This window comes from Aulostomus chinensis, chromosome 5 (assembly GCF_037954235.1).
Source record: "Aulostomus chinensis isolate RoL2024-O1b breed Wild chromosome 5, RoL_Achi_v1.0, whole genome shotgun sequence".
NCBI classification, from domain to species: domain Eukaryota; kingdom Metazoa; phylum Chordata; class Actinopteri; order Syngnathiformes; family Aulostomidae; genus Aulostomus; species Aulostomus chinensis.
In genome coordinates, this window is record NC_141324.1 from 20,576,290 (window position 1) to 20,591,895 (window position 15,606).

The 15,606-nt window shown below is 39.0% G+C and overlaps 1 protein-coding gene across 2 annotated transcripts in view; it reads left to right on the forward strand.

Annotated features, from left to right (window-relative positions):
* st18 (ST18 C2H2C-type zinc finger transcription factor) overlaps window positions 1–15,606 on the forward strand; it is a 39,946-nt gene that overhangs the window by 21,405 nt on the left and 2,935 nt on the right. For both annotated transcript variants that reach the window (XM_086203801.1, XM_086203800.1), the window contains exons 4-18: window positions 419–449; window positions 658–845; window positions 4,905–5,600; window positions 6,318–6,452; window positions 7,223–7,313; window positions 7,405–7,497; window positions 8,065–8,273; window positions 8,612–8,811; window positions 10,673–10,918; window positions 12,189–12,298; window positions 12,797–12,859; window positions 13,158–13,226; window positions 13,467–13,529; window positions 13,863–13,943; window positions 15,314–15,535. In XM_086203801.1, coding sequence (XP_086059927.1) covers window positions 419–449; window positions 658–845; window positions 4,905–5,600; window positions 6,318–6,452; window positions 7,223–7,313; window positions 7,405–7,497; window positions 8,065–8,273; window positions 8,612–8,811; window positions 10,673–10,918; window positions 12,189–12,298; window positions 12,797–12,859; window positions 13,158–13,226; window positions 13,467–13,529; window positions 13,863–13,943; window positions 15,314–15,535 — 2,497 coding nt within the window. The remainder of the gene's footprint in view (window positions 1–418; window positions 450–657; window positions 846–4,904; window positions 5,601–6,317; window positions 6,453–7,222; window positions 7,314–7,404; window positions 7,498–8,064; window positions 8,274–8,611; window positions 8,812–10,672; window positions 10,919–12,188; window positions 12,299–12,796; window positions 12,860–13,157; window positions 13,227–13,466; window positions 13,530–13,862; window positions 13,944–15,313; window positions 15,536–15,606) is intronic.

Sequence of the window (15,606 nt, forward strand, 5' to 3'; positions counted from 1 at the left end):
AGTGTTCAGGGCCTCTGAGGCCTGCCTGCTCATGCTGGAGCTATTACTACATCTGGGGAAATTCATGAAAAGTGTTATTATTGGTTCAAAAGAGTAGGGGCAGAACTTGTGAATGAGAATCACGCAAACCTCTGGGAAAAAAAACGATGTCCCCTTTAGATCATGTTGTCAGCACGGTCAAAGGATGAGTTATCCCGGAGAATGAGAAGCTGTTCAGATCAATGAAGAGAGCACTTCTCCGCCTTTATGCAATGGCATCGTTAAAGAGAATAAAATCAATGGTAAAAAGCTAGTTTCACCCATAAAACATACAAAACATGTATTTACTGAATATTAAAAAATAATTTCATGCCTTAGAGGAGTCTGTCGAGGACTATAATGTAAACTTTTGTGGTTTTTCTTGGGCTTTATTTCACAGGGCTGGCCGACTGCTTTACTGAGACTAACAGGTAATTTTATCACCTGAACATGTTTTCATCTTCATAACCAAAAGATATATTTGATATACTTAACTTAAATTTTATTATTCAGAAACCTGAAATAGTTTTTTCTTCACCTCCAAATATTTGTAATATTTTGACAAATTAAAGCCTGAACAGCCACTGAATCCTCTGCTGACCCTGCTGTGCTTTCTGCTCATCCTCCTCTTCCCTCCAGCCCATATGGGCCCATGGCTAGGAAGCGGAGTGCTCAGGAAGGGGTGCAGGGCGCCCCCATCAACAAGAGAAAGTCCCTGCTGATGAAGCCCCGCCACTACAGCCCCAGCGAGGCCTGTGAAGAGGAGAGCGAGGACCTGGCACCACTGCAGGACAAAGAAGAGCTGAGGAACATTGACACTCCAGCAGGTAAACAGATGTCCTGTTGTTTTGTCTGTTTTGATGAACAATTGACGCTGAATTTTAAAATCCCATCTGTTGCATTCATATTTCCCTCCCTCCGCCGTCAGCCAGCAGCCGCGGTCATTGTGCAGTGGAAGTGAAAGACTACACTGCTGGGTCCACATTAGTTGTGTCTCACGTCCACAAATTGAAGTTTTGACAGCTGATCTGCCATGATATTTCTGGCTTGGCATTCCCCTCTTTTGATGAGGCCAGATTTCAGACCCCTCATCTGTCCTTGAATGGCCAGTCCAAACCCATTGAATCCATAGAATGAAAACTGAATAGCAGACTACACCAGTTCACTTGAATTTAAATTAAACTTTAATTGAATTTTAATTGAAGTTGCCTATTGTAGAAAACAAATTAGTTGTTGCTCGGCAGCATTGGCTGATGTACTGTTTTATTTTCTAAAAGACTCCTCAACCGCAGGACCATTTCATCTACACACATCCACAGTTAAAAACGATTTATTTTCACTTATGCCGCTGTCCTTTTCAGCAGCAAAAATGTTTTCTTTTGTGCATTTTGGCAACAATGCTTGTGGTGTACACGTGCATTCACGCCCACTATAATCTGCACTGATTTGGTATATTTTTAACGATGTAACTAAGCAACAAACGTAATTGTCCCTTTCAAAAGCTTTTGTTAGGCCCTCTAACACAGTCTAATACATAATTAGGCATAATGTCTACAGCTCATTATAGTACACATGTGTGTAGTTAAATGAACCAGGAGAGTAGCTCACTGAATTGTGCAGATTCATTGGAAATGGAATTTATTTGTTTCCTTGGTTCATATTACATTACAGTTATTTAAGTAATTCAGTGTGCATCATCTGCTTTGCCCATCTACGGATTTTTTGTTGTTGTTGTCATCCAGCTCCGTCGACTATCGTTTAGTCTTTTTTTTCTGAACGTTCAGTGCTATACCTTTAAAACTATAATCTTAAAAAAAATGCCAGAAGAAAAACTGCAAAGTCTGAAGAGTGTCAAATGAGCATGGATATTGACAAACATTTTCAGTTTTTGCTGTTATTGTTAGATTTGGGGGCTATTTTGTGTTGAAAAACAAAAATTGGAAAAGTAGACTGGAGGCTGTAAGATTTTAGCAGTGGGAAGCTGCTCATATCTGCATTTTAACAAAAAAGGGGGAAAAAAATAAGCCTCTCGTTTGGTCGAGCCACACTGTGTTCAACTGCAGCCAACTGCAGCCCTGCTGCAGAGTGCTGGTAATGGCTATTCTGGAGTACAAACTGTTCACCTGTTCCAACACACAAACCACCGGAGGGATCCAAGTTTTTTTCCTCCATCTCTTTTCCTTTTTCACTGCACTTCTGTGTGTGTGTGTGTGTGTGTGTGTGTGTGTGTGTGTGTGTGTGTGTGTGTGTGTGTGTGTGTTTGTGTGTGTGTGTGTGTGGCTGTGTCAGGCCTGGGTGTCCATCTCGATAAAAACAAAACCCTGCTTTGCCTGCTTCATAAATGTAAATACTTGTAACTGGCTGGATTTTTTATTCAGCAGGTTTTGTCCCTTTTCAATTATTTTTTACAGCAATTGTAATTAGAGCCAGGCCGATATATCGATGTGGCCAATAATACCAGAGTATACTTGTCTATCACGGGCAGTCCTGTGATATGTGCTGATCTGAAAACCATTTTACAGAACATAATTTAGAAAAAGATGCTTACAGTGATTTATAATTATAAAAACCCAGTGGTTTATTATGTTGGTGTACTAATGTCTTTTGGACATTAAAGTTTATTCTTAAAGCTGCCTCCATTCTAAGTATTTGTCATTAGTTTTTGATAGCTACATTTGAAGGGTCATTGCAAAATTATTGGCTTGTAAATTAATCTTCGTTTTTTTTTTAACTCAGCCCCAAAACATCCAGTATCAAGTTATTACAATGGGTGACGTGACATCACTTTTTAGTGCACCGATGACCGTCATTTTGGATGATAATGTTTTAAAATTGTAAATAACCCTGCCTCTATTACAAGTCCTCATAACCACATTTGAGGAATCATTGAAAAGATAATATCAAATTTCTATTTCAACCAATACATTGATATCAGTGTTTTCTCACTACATAACAGAGGTATCAGCATCATCAAGTATCGGTCAGGCTTTAAATGCAGTGTTGCGAGAGCAAAACGCATGTAGTCACGTATTTTACAAAGATAATTTGCCTGTTTATTAGTTCCACATATTTTCGATATTACAGCCTTTTTTGGTGAGGATTAAGGTTTTTTTTTTGTGCCGTACCCATTAATAAGTCGCTGCGGTCTGATAATGCCTGTATCTGTATCATCCTCAGCAGTGTGATCTGATTCTCACAATCCATCTCTATCTATCTTCTCAACCAACTGAATCCTACTTTGCTTTTGGTCTCTGATGTCTAGCCACTTAAGAGGATAGAAACCTACAGTACAGCCTACGGAAAGTAAAAAAGCCTCAAAGAGCCTTAACAGAGCATAAGTTTGAATGGTTATGGAGGATCAAGAGAGATTTTGTTGAATCAATCCAGATGATAGCTTCCCTTTGTTAATCACTGGCCATGACTTAATATAATCAGTGGTGTTGATAAAGTGTTGTTTCAGATGCATTTTAAGGGATAACTATAACCCTCTTTGTCTCTTTCACTGATCAGACTTTCAGGGCATTTCCACTAAAAGATAGAGATCCAAATTTGATTATTGAGGGCACGCAGCAACATCAGCAGGAGAAGAAAGATTATTCAAAATGAACACAAAAAACATACATTGTAATGATGCTACATTAACACAGCATAAATACAATTTTATCCAACATTTAAAAAGCTTAAAAAAAGCTAAGTTTTTAGGAAATTCAATTTTTTTTTTAATAAAAAGCATTTAATTAATAATAACTCTGCTAGTCTTGCATTTCTGTTGTGGATTATGCTGAAATTAAAACATATTAGGTTTATTCATATCTACAAAATTTAAGCTGAGCAAGATCCATATAAATAATTACTTTTCCGCATGAATGTATTGCATTTCAAACAAAACAATACTTTTGTATTTTGTTTTTTTTCTGATTTAATGCACTCTATTTGAGAATTTACCAAAGTCGTGTGGTCAAATATATTCTTTTTGATTTCATAATTTAAGCTGTTTCATAACCATTGTTGCTCCAACTGCTTATGACTATTTTTCTTAAATGTGGGTGAATTAAAAATGCCTATTTCAATCGAAGTTAATCACATTTCTGGTATTTTACAGGCATATTAATTTATGTTCTGTGAGCAAGCCAGACATTTCTCTTAGATGTTCCGCATTTAACATTTTTACAAAATGATAATGATCAAAAATAGCATCAGGTGTTGATTCCAGTGTGTTGTTGTGTTCCCCTGAATCAAGTTCCGCCACTCAGACAGCAGCAGCTCACACAGATTTCTCTTCTGTGTTTTCTATTTCCTCCATCTGTGTTTTCAGGAATCCTCTTCACTTTCCTTGTCTTTATCCCTCAAAACAATAATTACATCAGTTTTGTGCAGATGACAACATATTGCTGCTTAGCTTGAACTTAAAAATACACATAACTAATTAAAAAGCTGATCTTCACGTCCACCATACTGTAAATCCCTTGATAATCTTGTCCTAAATCTATGTTGGGTTGTTGCCCCAATTGGAGACACACAGGAAGAAGAAAACAATTGTGTTCCTCATCACCAGGTTTTATGTTCGACGAGTGGAGAGGAGGGTCTGAGATGTTCTCAATCTAAAATTTACTTGAGTACTTAGTCTTGCGGCCTTATGATTATCATTTCTGTTGCATGCCATGACATAACGTGTGTTTTTTTAAGATCCTTTAGTTGGTTATAAAAACATGTTTTTCTCAAGATATTATTCATATAAAAGTGACACAAAATCTAAAACCTTAAAAGGATTTGTTGAAGATTACAAAGACACTTATCCTGTGTGTGATCGAGGGGTCACAAAAGAACATGTTTGGTCCGTTAAGACTTGAAAACATAAAATAATGTGTGTGTTCTTGTTGTTTTAGACTCAAATACAATCAATGGGGTGGCTAACAGAAACAGCTACTGTGATGTGGCAGCGAAATCCAACGATTCGCTTGGATGGTCTGAGGTTACGTCTACCGACTCGCCACAATGTGAGGTCGACACGCCTGAACCTCAAATGGATGAAGATGAAGAGGAGCTCCTCAAAAATGAAGCAGAAGACCAAAGTCAAGACAGAATGAGCAGCACGTCATCGCCACAGAGTCCGTACAGGGACAAGGCCGAGGCTGAATGGGAGCCTCTGTCTCTGTCCGCCAAGGTGAACGGCTCCAGTCCCTCCAGAGAGGAGTTTTCAGGCCGCAACGGCCTCGTAAAAGAAGAACCTCCCTCTGAACTAGGTGGTCCCATGAGTAGAGCGAGCGTTTTTCAGACTGAAGCACTGAGATACAGGCTGCTTCCCACAGAGGAAGACAGCGAGGGGGAATCTGAGATGGAGAGGCCTCCTCGGTTGGAAGGGTGGGCACTGGGCCTCCAGGAGAGAGGCCTGGAAATGGGGCGAGGGAGAGTGAACCTGAGCCTGTTAGAGCAGGCCATAGCTCTACAGACCGAGCAAAGACAGGTCTTACACCACGCCTACAGGGAGATGGATCGATTCCTCCTGGAGCAGATGACCAATGAGAGACGGCACCATCGAATGATGGACATGGACGGCAGACTCAGCTATCATGGAGGAAAAGGTAAAAATAATAAAGTTGACCCGAAGAGAAATAGGAATGAAAAGTGATGGGAATCAAATGTTTTCTACAAAAGTACCTTCATCCAGTATAAATCAGATGGACTATTGTGATTTGGATGATTGGATGCTCAAAAAAACATGGACAAGAATCCAAGAACTAGGCGCATGAAGGGGAATCAGAGGGGCAAAATCCTCTTAAAAACATTTTGGCAACAAGTGAAGTAATAAATAAACAGACTAAAATAATGAAGAGCAAAAAATTTTTCCGATGGAATTGCTACTACTCAGAATATTGGATTTTGATAGGAATCAACTGGATATTTAACCATGACCATAAGTCTTAAATCCTCCTAAAGTACCTCTCATGTTTCCCTCTGATTCTTCAAATGACTGTGGCTAAATGTGTAATCCTGGATGTAATCTTTCGATGGATGGGCATTAAAGAAGTGAATACTCTGTGTTGAACTGCAGCAGTAACTAAAATGACAGATTAATAGATGCATTTTGTTGAAAAAAAAGAAAAGAAAAAAAAAGTGTCTGGCTTTGCATGATATTTCAATCTGTTGGCCCATGCACAATATGTATACAGCACAGTTCAAGTGTATTAGATGGGCTTCACTTATGTTTCCATCTTGATAGAATCTATTTATTCATGGAGACAGAATGGGTTTAGTTTAGTCTGCTTGTGCTGTACAATCTTATTTCGCTCTGTCTACAGATTCTCCACGGACAGATAAGAAGGATATAAAGTGTCCAACGCCCGGCTGCGATGGCACTGGTCACGTGACTGGCTTGTACCCACATCACAGGAGTTTGTCGGGGTGCCCACATAAAGTCAGAGTTCCTCCAGAGAGTAAGTCACACAAGCAGTTTGTATTATTTAGATATATTCAACCAGCAGATTTTTAGTCATTTGAATCCTTCTAGCAATTAATAACTTAAAACATTTAGTTGAATTCAAAGATGTGGATGAAACTTTTTCCAATGAACTCAAAGGATTTTCCTTTCTCTCTCCTGTAATGTCTTGTAATGTGTGAATATTGAATTCTTCTTTCACACTGGCGATTGTTAAGTCATTTCAATATAACTCAACAAACATCCGACATTAAACGGAAATGTTACAAAAGAAACAGAAAAAGTAATTAACTTTTTCAAAAAAGGCGCGTGCTCTTAGAACGGAGGCAGCGTTTGCAAATCAAAGGGCTAGCTAGCACAGTATTCAAAAATAAATCGACAACTCCAACAAACTAATTGGTGAACATGTACAGAAAAGAAGTTTCTAAGGATACAGAGCGGACCTTTAACGACGTGTTTGTTTTGAAGAATATAATCAGCCGTCTTACTACGCTCTTCTTTGCACTAAGCTATTTACATTTCAGCCACATTACAGCATTCCTCACAATGAAAAGCCTTCTGCTTTCGTGCTCTTGTTTCTGTCTCTGTAGGATCTTTGCTCTTCAGTCTCTGATGTACCAAATCATTATTGAATGTCTAGAATATGGAATTTTTTCACCCTAAATGTTTACTGCTCTGTATATTTATCATCTTATTACCTTTTAGTTTGATTACATTTTGAATTCTACAGAGCTAATCTCGTCTGTCTCTCTGTCCTCGTCTCCTCAGTCCTAGCCATGCATGAGAACGTCCTCAAGTGCCCTACACCCGGGTGCACAGGAAGAGGCCATGTCAACAGCAACCGTAGCACCCACCGGAGGTATACGCACGAGAGAAAGCCATTAGAAATTCTTCATAGATGAGTAGTTACGGTAGAAAAATAATGTCTTTGACCCCCCCCCCCCAACCAGTCTTTCAGGCTGCCCCATCGCCGCTGCAGTGAAAGTCTCCAAACCTCAAGACGAAACCCTGAAATGCAGACAAACACCTGACCGCTCACCCAGGTATAATGCCAGATAATCTTCAATGCTGAAAAATAATTACAACAAGCAGCTCTGTAGTGGACTGGATTTCTAAAAGTAGAACTAAGGTTATGCAAAAAAAAAAAGTGATAAACACTATTATTGTTGGAGAACGTGTGGGATATTTTTAATCGTTGATCCCAACAGAACGCGGTCTATTTCAAGCTTTCCAAGCAGACATAAGCAATGGTTGTTGCTCCTGTGAGTTCCTCCCTATTAGAGATGATAAAAGAGCAGAACTCTTTGTTCCCTGTGGATATATCATGGGCAGGATGCCCACTCCTACTATATTAATTAGTCTGGCAACCTGGCTGTGGATCTACAACACACATCAGATCCCAGACTATTTGCACAAAAGCACAAGCATCCCAGAATGGTTTTAAAACAATGTCTATGTTTAACTATTTATCTGAAGTTTATCTTATTTTGGTTTTACACAATAAAAGAAAGTCCTTTTTTTCTTTCTCTCTCTGTCTCTGTCTGTCTGTCTGTCTGTTTGTATGTATGTCTGTCTGTCTGTCTGTCTCTCTCTCTCTCTCTCCCTAATAGAGCCATTGGCTTAATAAAGAAGTTTGAGATGAACCAGCTAAACTACAGGCTCTCTCATCCAGTAGCAGCCTTGCAAACGAGCCTCACAAAAGACATGGACAAGTACAGCAGAATCCGCTTTGATTACGCCAGCTTTGATGCACAGGTCTTTGGGAAACAGCCTCTAAACGGGGCCAACCAGGAACAGGAAATCTCTCATTTTCCTGACTGTAAGTTTCATATATCTAATATGAAAATAATTGAGTTGGTCGCATATTTTGGAGGGCGAATCAATGTGGCAACCTTATTTTGTGTCATGTGTCATGAAAGTGTAGAGCATTTGTTTCATTTCAGCCACAAAATTAATTAGTCTGCAACAAATACGAGATCTACGTTGATACTTCATGTTAATTATCCTTCAAAGATGGCATCCATCTTTTTGAAGCAGTGATTGTTGTAAAATACAGACAAATGTCCACTCCCGACCTGTTTTCTGTGTCTTATTAAGTTTGGTTGGAACACCTGGTATCGCACTAAAGCAATTATTCGCTAATTATTTGTCTTTTAGCACCTCAGCAGTATCTTGGCTTCCTCGGTGCTCCAGGTGGCCGCTTGCCCACCTCTGGTCAGCACAGCCCATCAAGTCAATTCAAAAAAGAAGACGGTCTCCAAGCTGCAGCCGCGACTGCCGCCATCCTTAACCTCTCCACTCGCTACCGGAAGAACATGGAAGCTGTTGCTGGCCGGCCCTTGGCAACCTCTACAAAGGTAATCAAATCAGACCACTTGGAAAGGTATTTAATGTGGTCATTTTAAAGGAACTCTGATTTGTGTATAAAAAGGAAAGACATCAAAAGACAGAATTTGGCAAAGGCAGCTTGGCGCTCTGGTTGCTGCAAAACAAGGAGGTTTCCACTCCATAAAGCTTGAATGTACACAAACGGAAATTTGTGTAATCACATCAAAAGAGGACGTACAATAAAGCTTTTCTCCTTAATACAACTACTTTTTTTTTTAAACATGTGGTAGTGTATTTTATTTTGACATCAGCTGGCATGTTAAATTACTGAACTGTTGTCTGATACTGCATCCTGTGTACTGCAGATGGCAGAGGATATTTTGCTTAGTTGTATGATCCAGCATAGGCTGTGTGTCTACACCACAGAGTCTTTAAAACATTTGAAAGGATTAAGTCGATCAGCTAAAGGAGTTAACATCTGAAAATCACACCAACTCTTCTTGGAAACCTCTTCTGTTGTTATTATCTTCAATTGTATTCAACTTTGTCCAAACTCACTTTGTGATTAATATTGATCACATTCTGTGGGTTACATATGTGCGCGCTGTACTGTAGATGATTCAAGGTTTCCACACCTACACAGCACAGATCCTTGTCTCCCAGCTTGTTGAGCTGAGAACGTGGCCCTGTACCAGGTACCAGCCCACTGAATGAATAAAACAGTGTTAGCAAGTTGATCATCTGTTCTCATTTACAGCTTAGTTGTCTTGAGATGTACAAAATAAAGAACAGCTTTCTAGTCTGGAAAAAAGGGGCCATATTTAGAGTGTTATATGTCGTCGCATGCTTGAACTTATCTACATATGTATGTTACATTTTCAAAAAAGGATGATGATTTAAAGAGAAAGATTTAAATGATCCCATCAGTAATATCAAATAAAAAAGCAAGTCCTCAGTTTTGATTTTTAACTGAGGCTAATCACGAAATAAAAATCAAATTTAATCACATCCTTTATTTCTACACTGGTGTTATTTTGATTAGGTACACACATCATCACATGGCTGGATAATTGAAGTGGACAGCCACATCCAATGTTCATGAAAATCATCTCTTTTAATTAATTTGAAAGTGTCCCCTTTGGTTATGAAAAAAAAAAGATGTATAGGGTTTAATGAAACATATGCATTTAATAATTGGTTCCATTTATGGCAAAGGATTTCAGCATTTAATGAGGTAAAACTTTTAATGCGGTCAAACATCCCTGAGTCGTCATGCTATTGCGTTTCAGTGCAAAAACGCCAAACACATCTGTCAGCTAGGAAACTTATGTCACATTAAGCTTTTTAATTTTTGCTCTAATAATGATGACCTAGAACCAGCAACCTCCCGCCCCCCCCACCACCACCACCACACACACACACACACACACACACACACACACACATACACACGCACACACTCAGCTGCTATCTTGGTTGTGTGTCCTAGAAAACAGATGACACAGCTGTCACTGGAAACTACACACCAGTGATTATTTTTTTTTTGTTCAGCAGAATTAACGCTGGCTTAGTTTGGTACTTTGTCTGGTATAAGATAACCACTGAATGTATTATTTAAATACATTGTTTGTTTGTTGTGAATTTCAAGATGTTTTTTGGGGGGGTTTACAGAGAAATGTTGTTAGCGTCAAGTTAACATATCGCTGCTGTCATAATAATGGGGCATTCTGATGTTTTATTTACAATCCTTTCAGTGTAATAGGTCCTATTTTTCTCCTCTGACATTTTTTGAATATTTATTGTCATACAGGAGCGCTGATATATTTGTTGCATTCCTCGACAACATGTTAATTGCTTACTTGATGATAGCCAGGACTTCTTTGCCCCCAGGATATGCTCATAGAGGTGGATGAAAATGGGACCCTGGACTTGAGTATGAAGAAATGTAAGGAAAATGTAAAATGCCTGACAAAGACACCTTCAGATGACCCGCTCTCTCCTCCTGAGTCGGCTGCGGCCAAAGGCGGGAGCGTGCTCATCAGCCCCGCCTTCTACCATCCGCTGTGTGAGAGAGACAGCTGGGAGAACCCCATTCCTGTCAACTTCAGCAAAACACACATTTTACAGGACAAAGAGGTAAAAAAACAAAACAAAAAAAACACCTCTGAACTGACACTTTGAATATGATTTTTGAATGTGAGTTTAACATGGAGGAGATGTATTCAGAACATGCATGGTGGTCTATTCCTGAGAGTTTGGCTGACTAAATCAGAGCTAAAAAGCAAATATGATGTTTCAAATGTCAGTGGAAACGTACATTTTTATTTGTACCAATATGAAGAACATCAACTGAGTTACCTTAACAGATATTATGATATACATTAATATTAGCAATGCACCAATTTTTCGTTTGTGTATCAACACCAGCAGATCTTTGCTTTGCTGACCACCATTGGCCTATCAGCATTATAGATAGTAGTTGCCAATGTTCATATGTTGATTTGAAAAATGGTGAAAAACTTTTAAATGTACCTTAATATTTTTATGATTTGCTGAACATAAAAGAGGGAATAAAAATCGTCAAAAACATTACGATGAAAGAAAAAAAATCCATCGGTACTCAAAAACAAACTCCCGTCAGTATTGGGATTGGTTAAATTGTTGATTGTTTGAAAATCTGTGCATCCCCAATAACTATTTTGGTTTTTAAAATTGTAATATTCTTTCTTCCATATTGTTACCAGATTATCGTTTTTTTTTCCTCGATAGAAATTGACAGTCAAATATCTTTTATGATGTAATTTTCTCCAAAATTACTCTGATCAGCTTGTCATGAAATTATCACTGCAGAACGGCTCATCCACCGAGTTCACTAAAAACTCAATGTATGTCCTTAGTAATTAGATGAACAATGACAATGCGGTGACGTTACAGTCCTACTGTAATGATTAACTCCATAAGACAAAACAACAGGTTCTTCCCCGGCTTATAAATCTGTCAACTTTATTAAATAAGCTCCTGTTAACCTCTACTGGACGTTTCCTCATCTAAAGCTTCTGTTTTAATTTCACAGGTGGTATTCTTCTGTGGTTGATATTAGGACATTTGACCTGTTTTTACACAACATCTGGCCGCTACATGTCTGTAGACAAGGAAATCTATACGTCATACGCTATACATCATAAATACTATGTGGATTAAGTATGACTTTAAATGGATGTATGGTTTACAACTGTATAAGTATCCTTAAGCGTAATCTCTTTGCCTTGCACTCTGACCCTGGGGCTTGTGTTTGTGGGGGTATTATAAGAGTATTATACAGGGTCTTTCATTAATTAGTGACTTTTAGGTCATTCCTGGTTTGTGGTCAGACATTTTGGACATATTTCCACTCACTTCTCACCAGGAGGATTTTGATGCGGTCACCATGGAGGACCAACACTATCAAGGAGATGCTAGCATGATGAGCTCCAAAGCCAAGATGCTATTACGGGACTCCAAGAAGGAGCTTTTGAGGTGTGTTGGTGATATGGTTTTCAAAGAGGAGCGGGTAAAACATCTCAAAAGTACTGCTTCCCTTTGAGAAGGTTATTTGGAAAATATTAGCTTTAACTGTGTTTTAATAAGACAGCATGATATAAATGGGTCTTTCTATATCACATATCGTTGTAACTGGTATGTCTGCAGGTTCATGTGGAGAAGAAATGTATCTAAAGTGAGTTTTCTCCCCGTATGTCCTGTAACAGCTTACAACTCTTGACTCTTGTAGTTGGAGTGCATGTTCTGCTGAAGAGAGAAGTAGGATCCTACTAGTTTCCACAACTCAGATTCCCTCAGTCACACTATTCAACTGAAGGTTTTTTTGCTATAGGAGAAATTTCTACTAAATTTCCCGCTGTACTAACCCTTCTCTTTCATGTAAAGGGTCTCAGTGTGAGAGAAAGATTCAAGTTAGTAGCAGGTCTGTGGGAAGTAGAGTAATCTGTGTATTAAAGGTTTTGTGTTCTCCTGCAGCTGTCCGACCCCTGGCTGTGATGGCAGCGGCCATGTGACAGGGAATTATGCATCACATCGGAGGTACTGTAATTAATTACACTCTCATTAGCAGCAGCTAGCAGAGATACAGACAGTTGCTTCATCATGTTGATTATTACAGCTGAAAAGTTGTCATGGAGCTTGTAGAGATTTCATATATCATGTGTCTTTTTTTTTTCTTCCAATGTGACATGAAAAGGCTTTCTCATAAAGAGGAAGTGGAATTGTGTTTCAAAATAATTTTGGATAAATATGCATTGAGACATTGTGTGAAGATGACTTAATTCGGCTGTGATCAAAGAGTGCATTAAAGTGACTGTTAGCTCTTTATCCTCTCCAGTGTGTCTGGATGTCCCCTGGCTGACAAAACACTCAAATCACTGATGGCAGCCAACTCTCAGGAACTCAAGTATGTGTTTTGAAAACTGTTGTTGTTGTTGTTGTTGTTGTTGTTGTTTAAGGATTTTTCATCTTAAACTTGGCAGCTTGTTTTTGCCTCAGCTTTGGTCAGCACTTTCCTTTTTTCTTAGTTTGGATTCTTGATGTGAAGTTGATATTTTCTACACTTTTACTTTACATTTGCATGAATCCACAGCTTGTAGTCTTTTGCTGTAACAAGCACCTGGTGGCCGTGTCTCTCATCCTGCAGGTGCCCAACACCTGGCTGTGATGGATCTGGACATGTGACTGGGAACTATGCTTCGCACAGAAGGTAGCAGAGAGATGGAGTGAGAGAGAGAGGGAAAGAAAAAAAAGTCATCGCATATGAGTATTAAATACATTTGTCAGATGCACGACATTCAAACAGATGGTGAAAGTCTCACTTTATGCTGCAAACATGCTGCACTTTTTTATTTCTTGTTTTGATTGATTTAGTTGGCTGCTATCTACTGTATCCATCAATTTATACTGATACAGAATAATGATCTTTTTTAGGGATTCAGTCGTACTTAAACGTGTGCAACTGGAACGTCATAGCCTCTTGTAAACAATTTAGCCTTTGTTCTCATTCACGTTAACCCGTGCCTTTTCCAAACATTTGTAGTTTGTCAGGATGTCCACGTGCCAGAAAGGGAGGATTGAAGCTCACACCAAACAAGGATGAAAAAGATGAGCAAGAGCTTAAGTAAGAGATTTCTTCTCATCCCATGCTGTCATGTTTTTTTTCCGTTTTTTTTTTTTGATTGTTCCAAAATAAAACAAAGAAAATATTGTGAAAATGTGTCACGCTGTTGTGCCTGGAGCGTTATACCTGGAGGCCATTAAGTTACACAAAGAAAATAATGCTTCTTTTGTCGTAACATTAGTGAATTATTTTCTACGGATTAGTAGCTTGTTTTTTTTTGTTTGTTGTTTTTTTTTGGGGGGGGGGGCTGTGGGGGGTGGAGGTTTTGTATGTTTTCTATTTTCTGAATGGGGTATCTGGCTTATCACTTTTCAGTGAGTGCTTTCTTCATAATTAAAGTATATTAAGAAATGTTGCTCACTCCGATGGCATTGCACTCATTTGCAGCTTAATCATGAAGTGAAAATGGTATTAAAAAAAAATAATGTAATTGATTTGCCGTTTAAATCCAAAGTCAGATATATGAGCTGTTGTTTACTTATACATCTGGACACTGATTTTTTCTTTTTAATTACTAATGCAAGGGCATGAGCTTAGGAATTAGACTGGAATAGATCTCATACACATTAAGAGAAAGAGGGAGAGAAAGGGGGGGGTGGTTGGGGGATGGAAGCAAATGTCGCTAGATTATTGTAAATAGTGGGCCATATGGCATGGCTCCATTGTCCTGGTGTCTTGCATCAAGCTACCTACCTGTGGTAGATGGAGGTGATGGGCTTGTTTTGTCCTCTAAGTGCTGCTGCTGTGCTGTCGAGTAACAAAATGCTGAAGCAGGCTTTTTGTAGCAGCACTCCACAGTATGTGTGCCATTTGTATCATCTCAGGTGACCTTTCACCTTTATCAATAAGGGAAAGGGTGAGCCACCTCCAAATTACATTCTTTCGCATGAGGGGATACATGACAATTATCTGTAATTCATGTCACTCCATTACTGACCTGCAGAAAACAGAACTGAAAATGCAACTGACAAACTCTTAATGATATTCAGCGCATGTTTGTGAGCACAAATATCACTCACCTCCAAATGTGCGCGCCGTACACAGCGTCCGCTCTGACTGAAGTTGTAGTGGATTAGTAACTTAACAGTTAATGCGATTATCAAATGAGTCCATTTCTAGTTTTGGCGACTTCATTTTTAATCAGCATTTGGCTGGATTAATCAACGTAATGGTTAACAAATCTTCCAGTCTAGTTATTGAAAAGGAGATTTTTTTTTTAATCATCTCAGAGAATGATTTAGTCTCTGTACTTTTTGATATTTTTTCTAGTTTAACATGTATCCTTTGTACTCTCGTGATATTAAACGTAATCTTTGAAAGACAAGTTCCCAAAAACATTTTAAAAACACGCATGCCTGTTTCTCTGCTAGGTGTCCAGTATTTGGATGTGATGGACAAGGGCATATATCGGGAAAATACACCTCCCATCGCAGCGCGGGCAGTTGTCCACTTGCTGCCAAAAGACAGAAGGAGTCTTCGATCAATGGGCTGCCCTTTGCCTGGAAGGCCAATAAACAGGAACTGCCCCATTGTCCCTTGCCCGGCTGCAATGGCCTTGGACATGCCAATAATGTGTTTGCCACTCACAGAAGGTGAGGTCGCATGTCCTCCCCATCCCCAAATATAGCTGCTCGACATGTTGCACCTTTCCCTCTCGTTCACT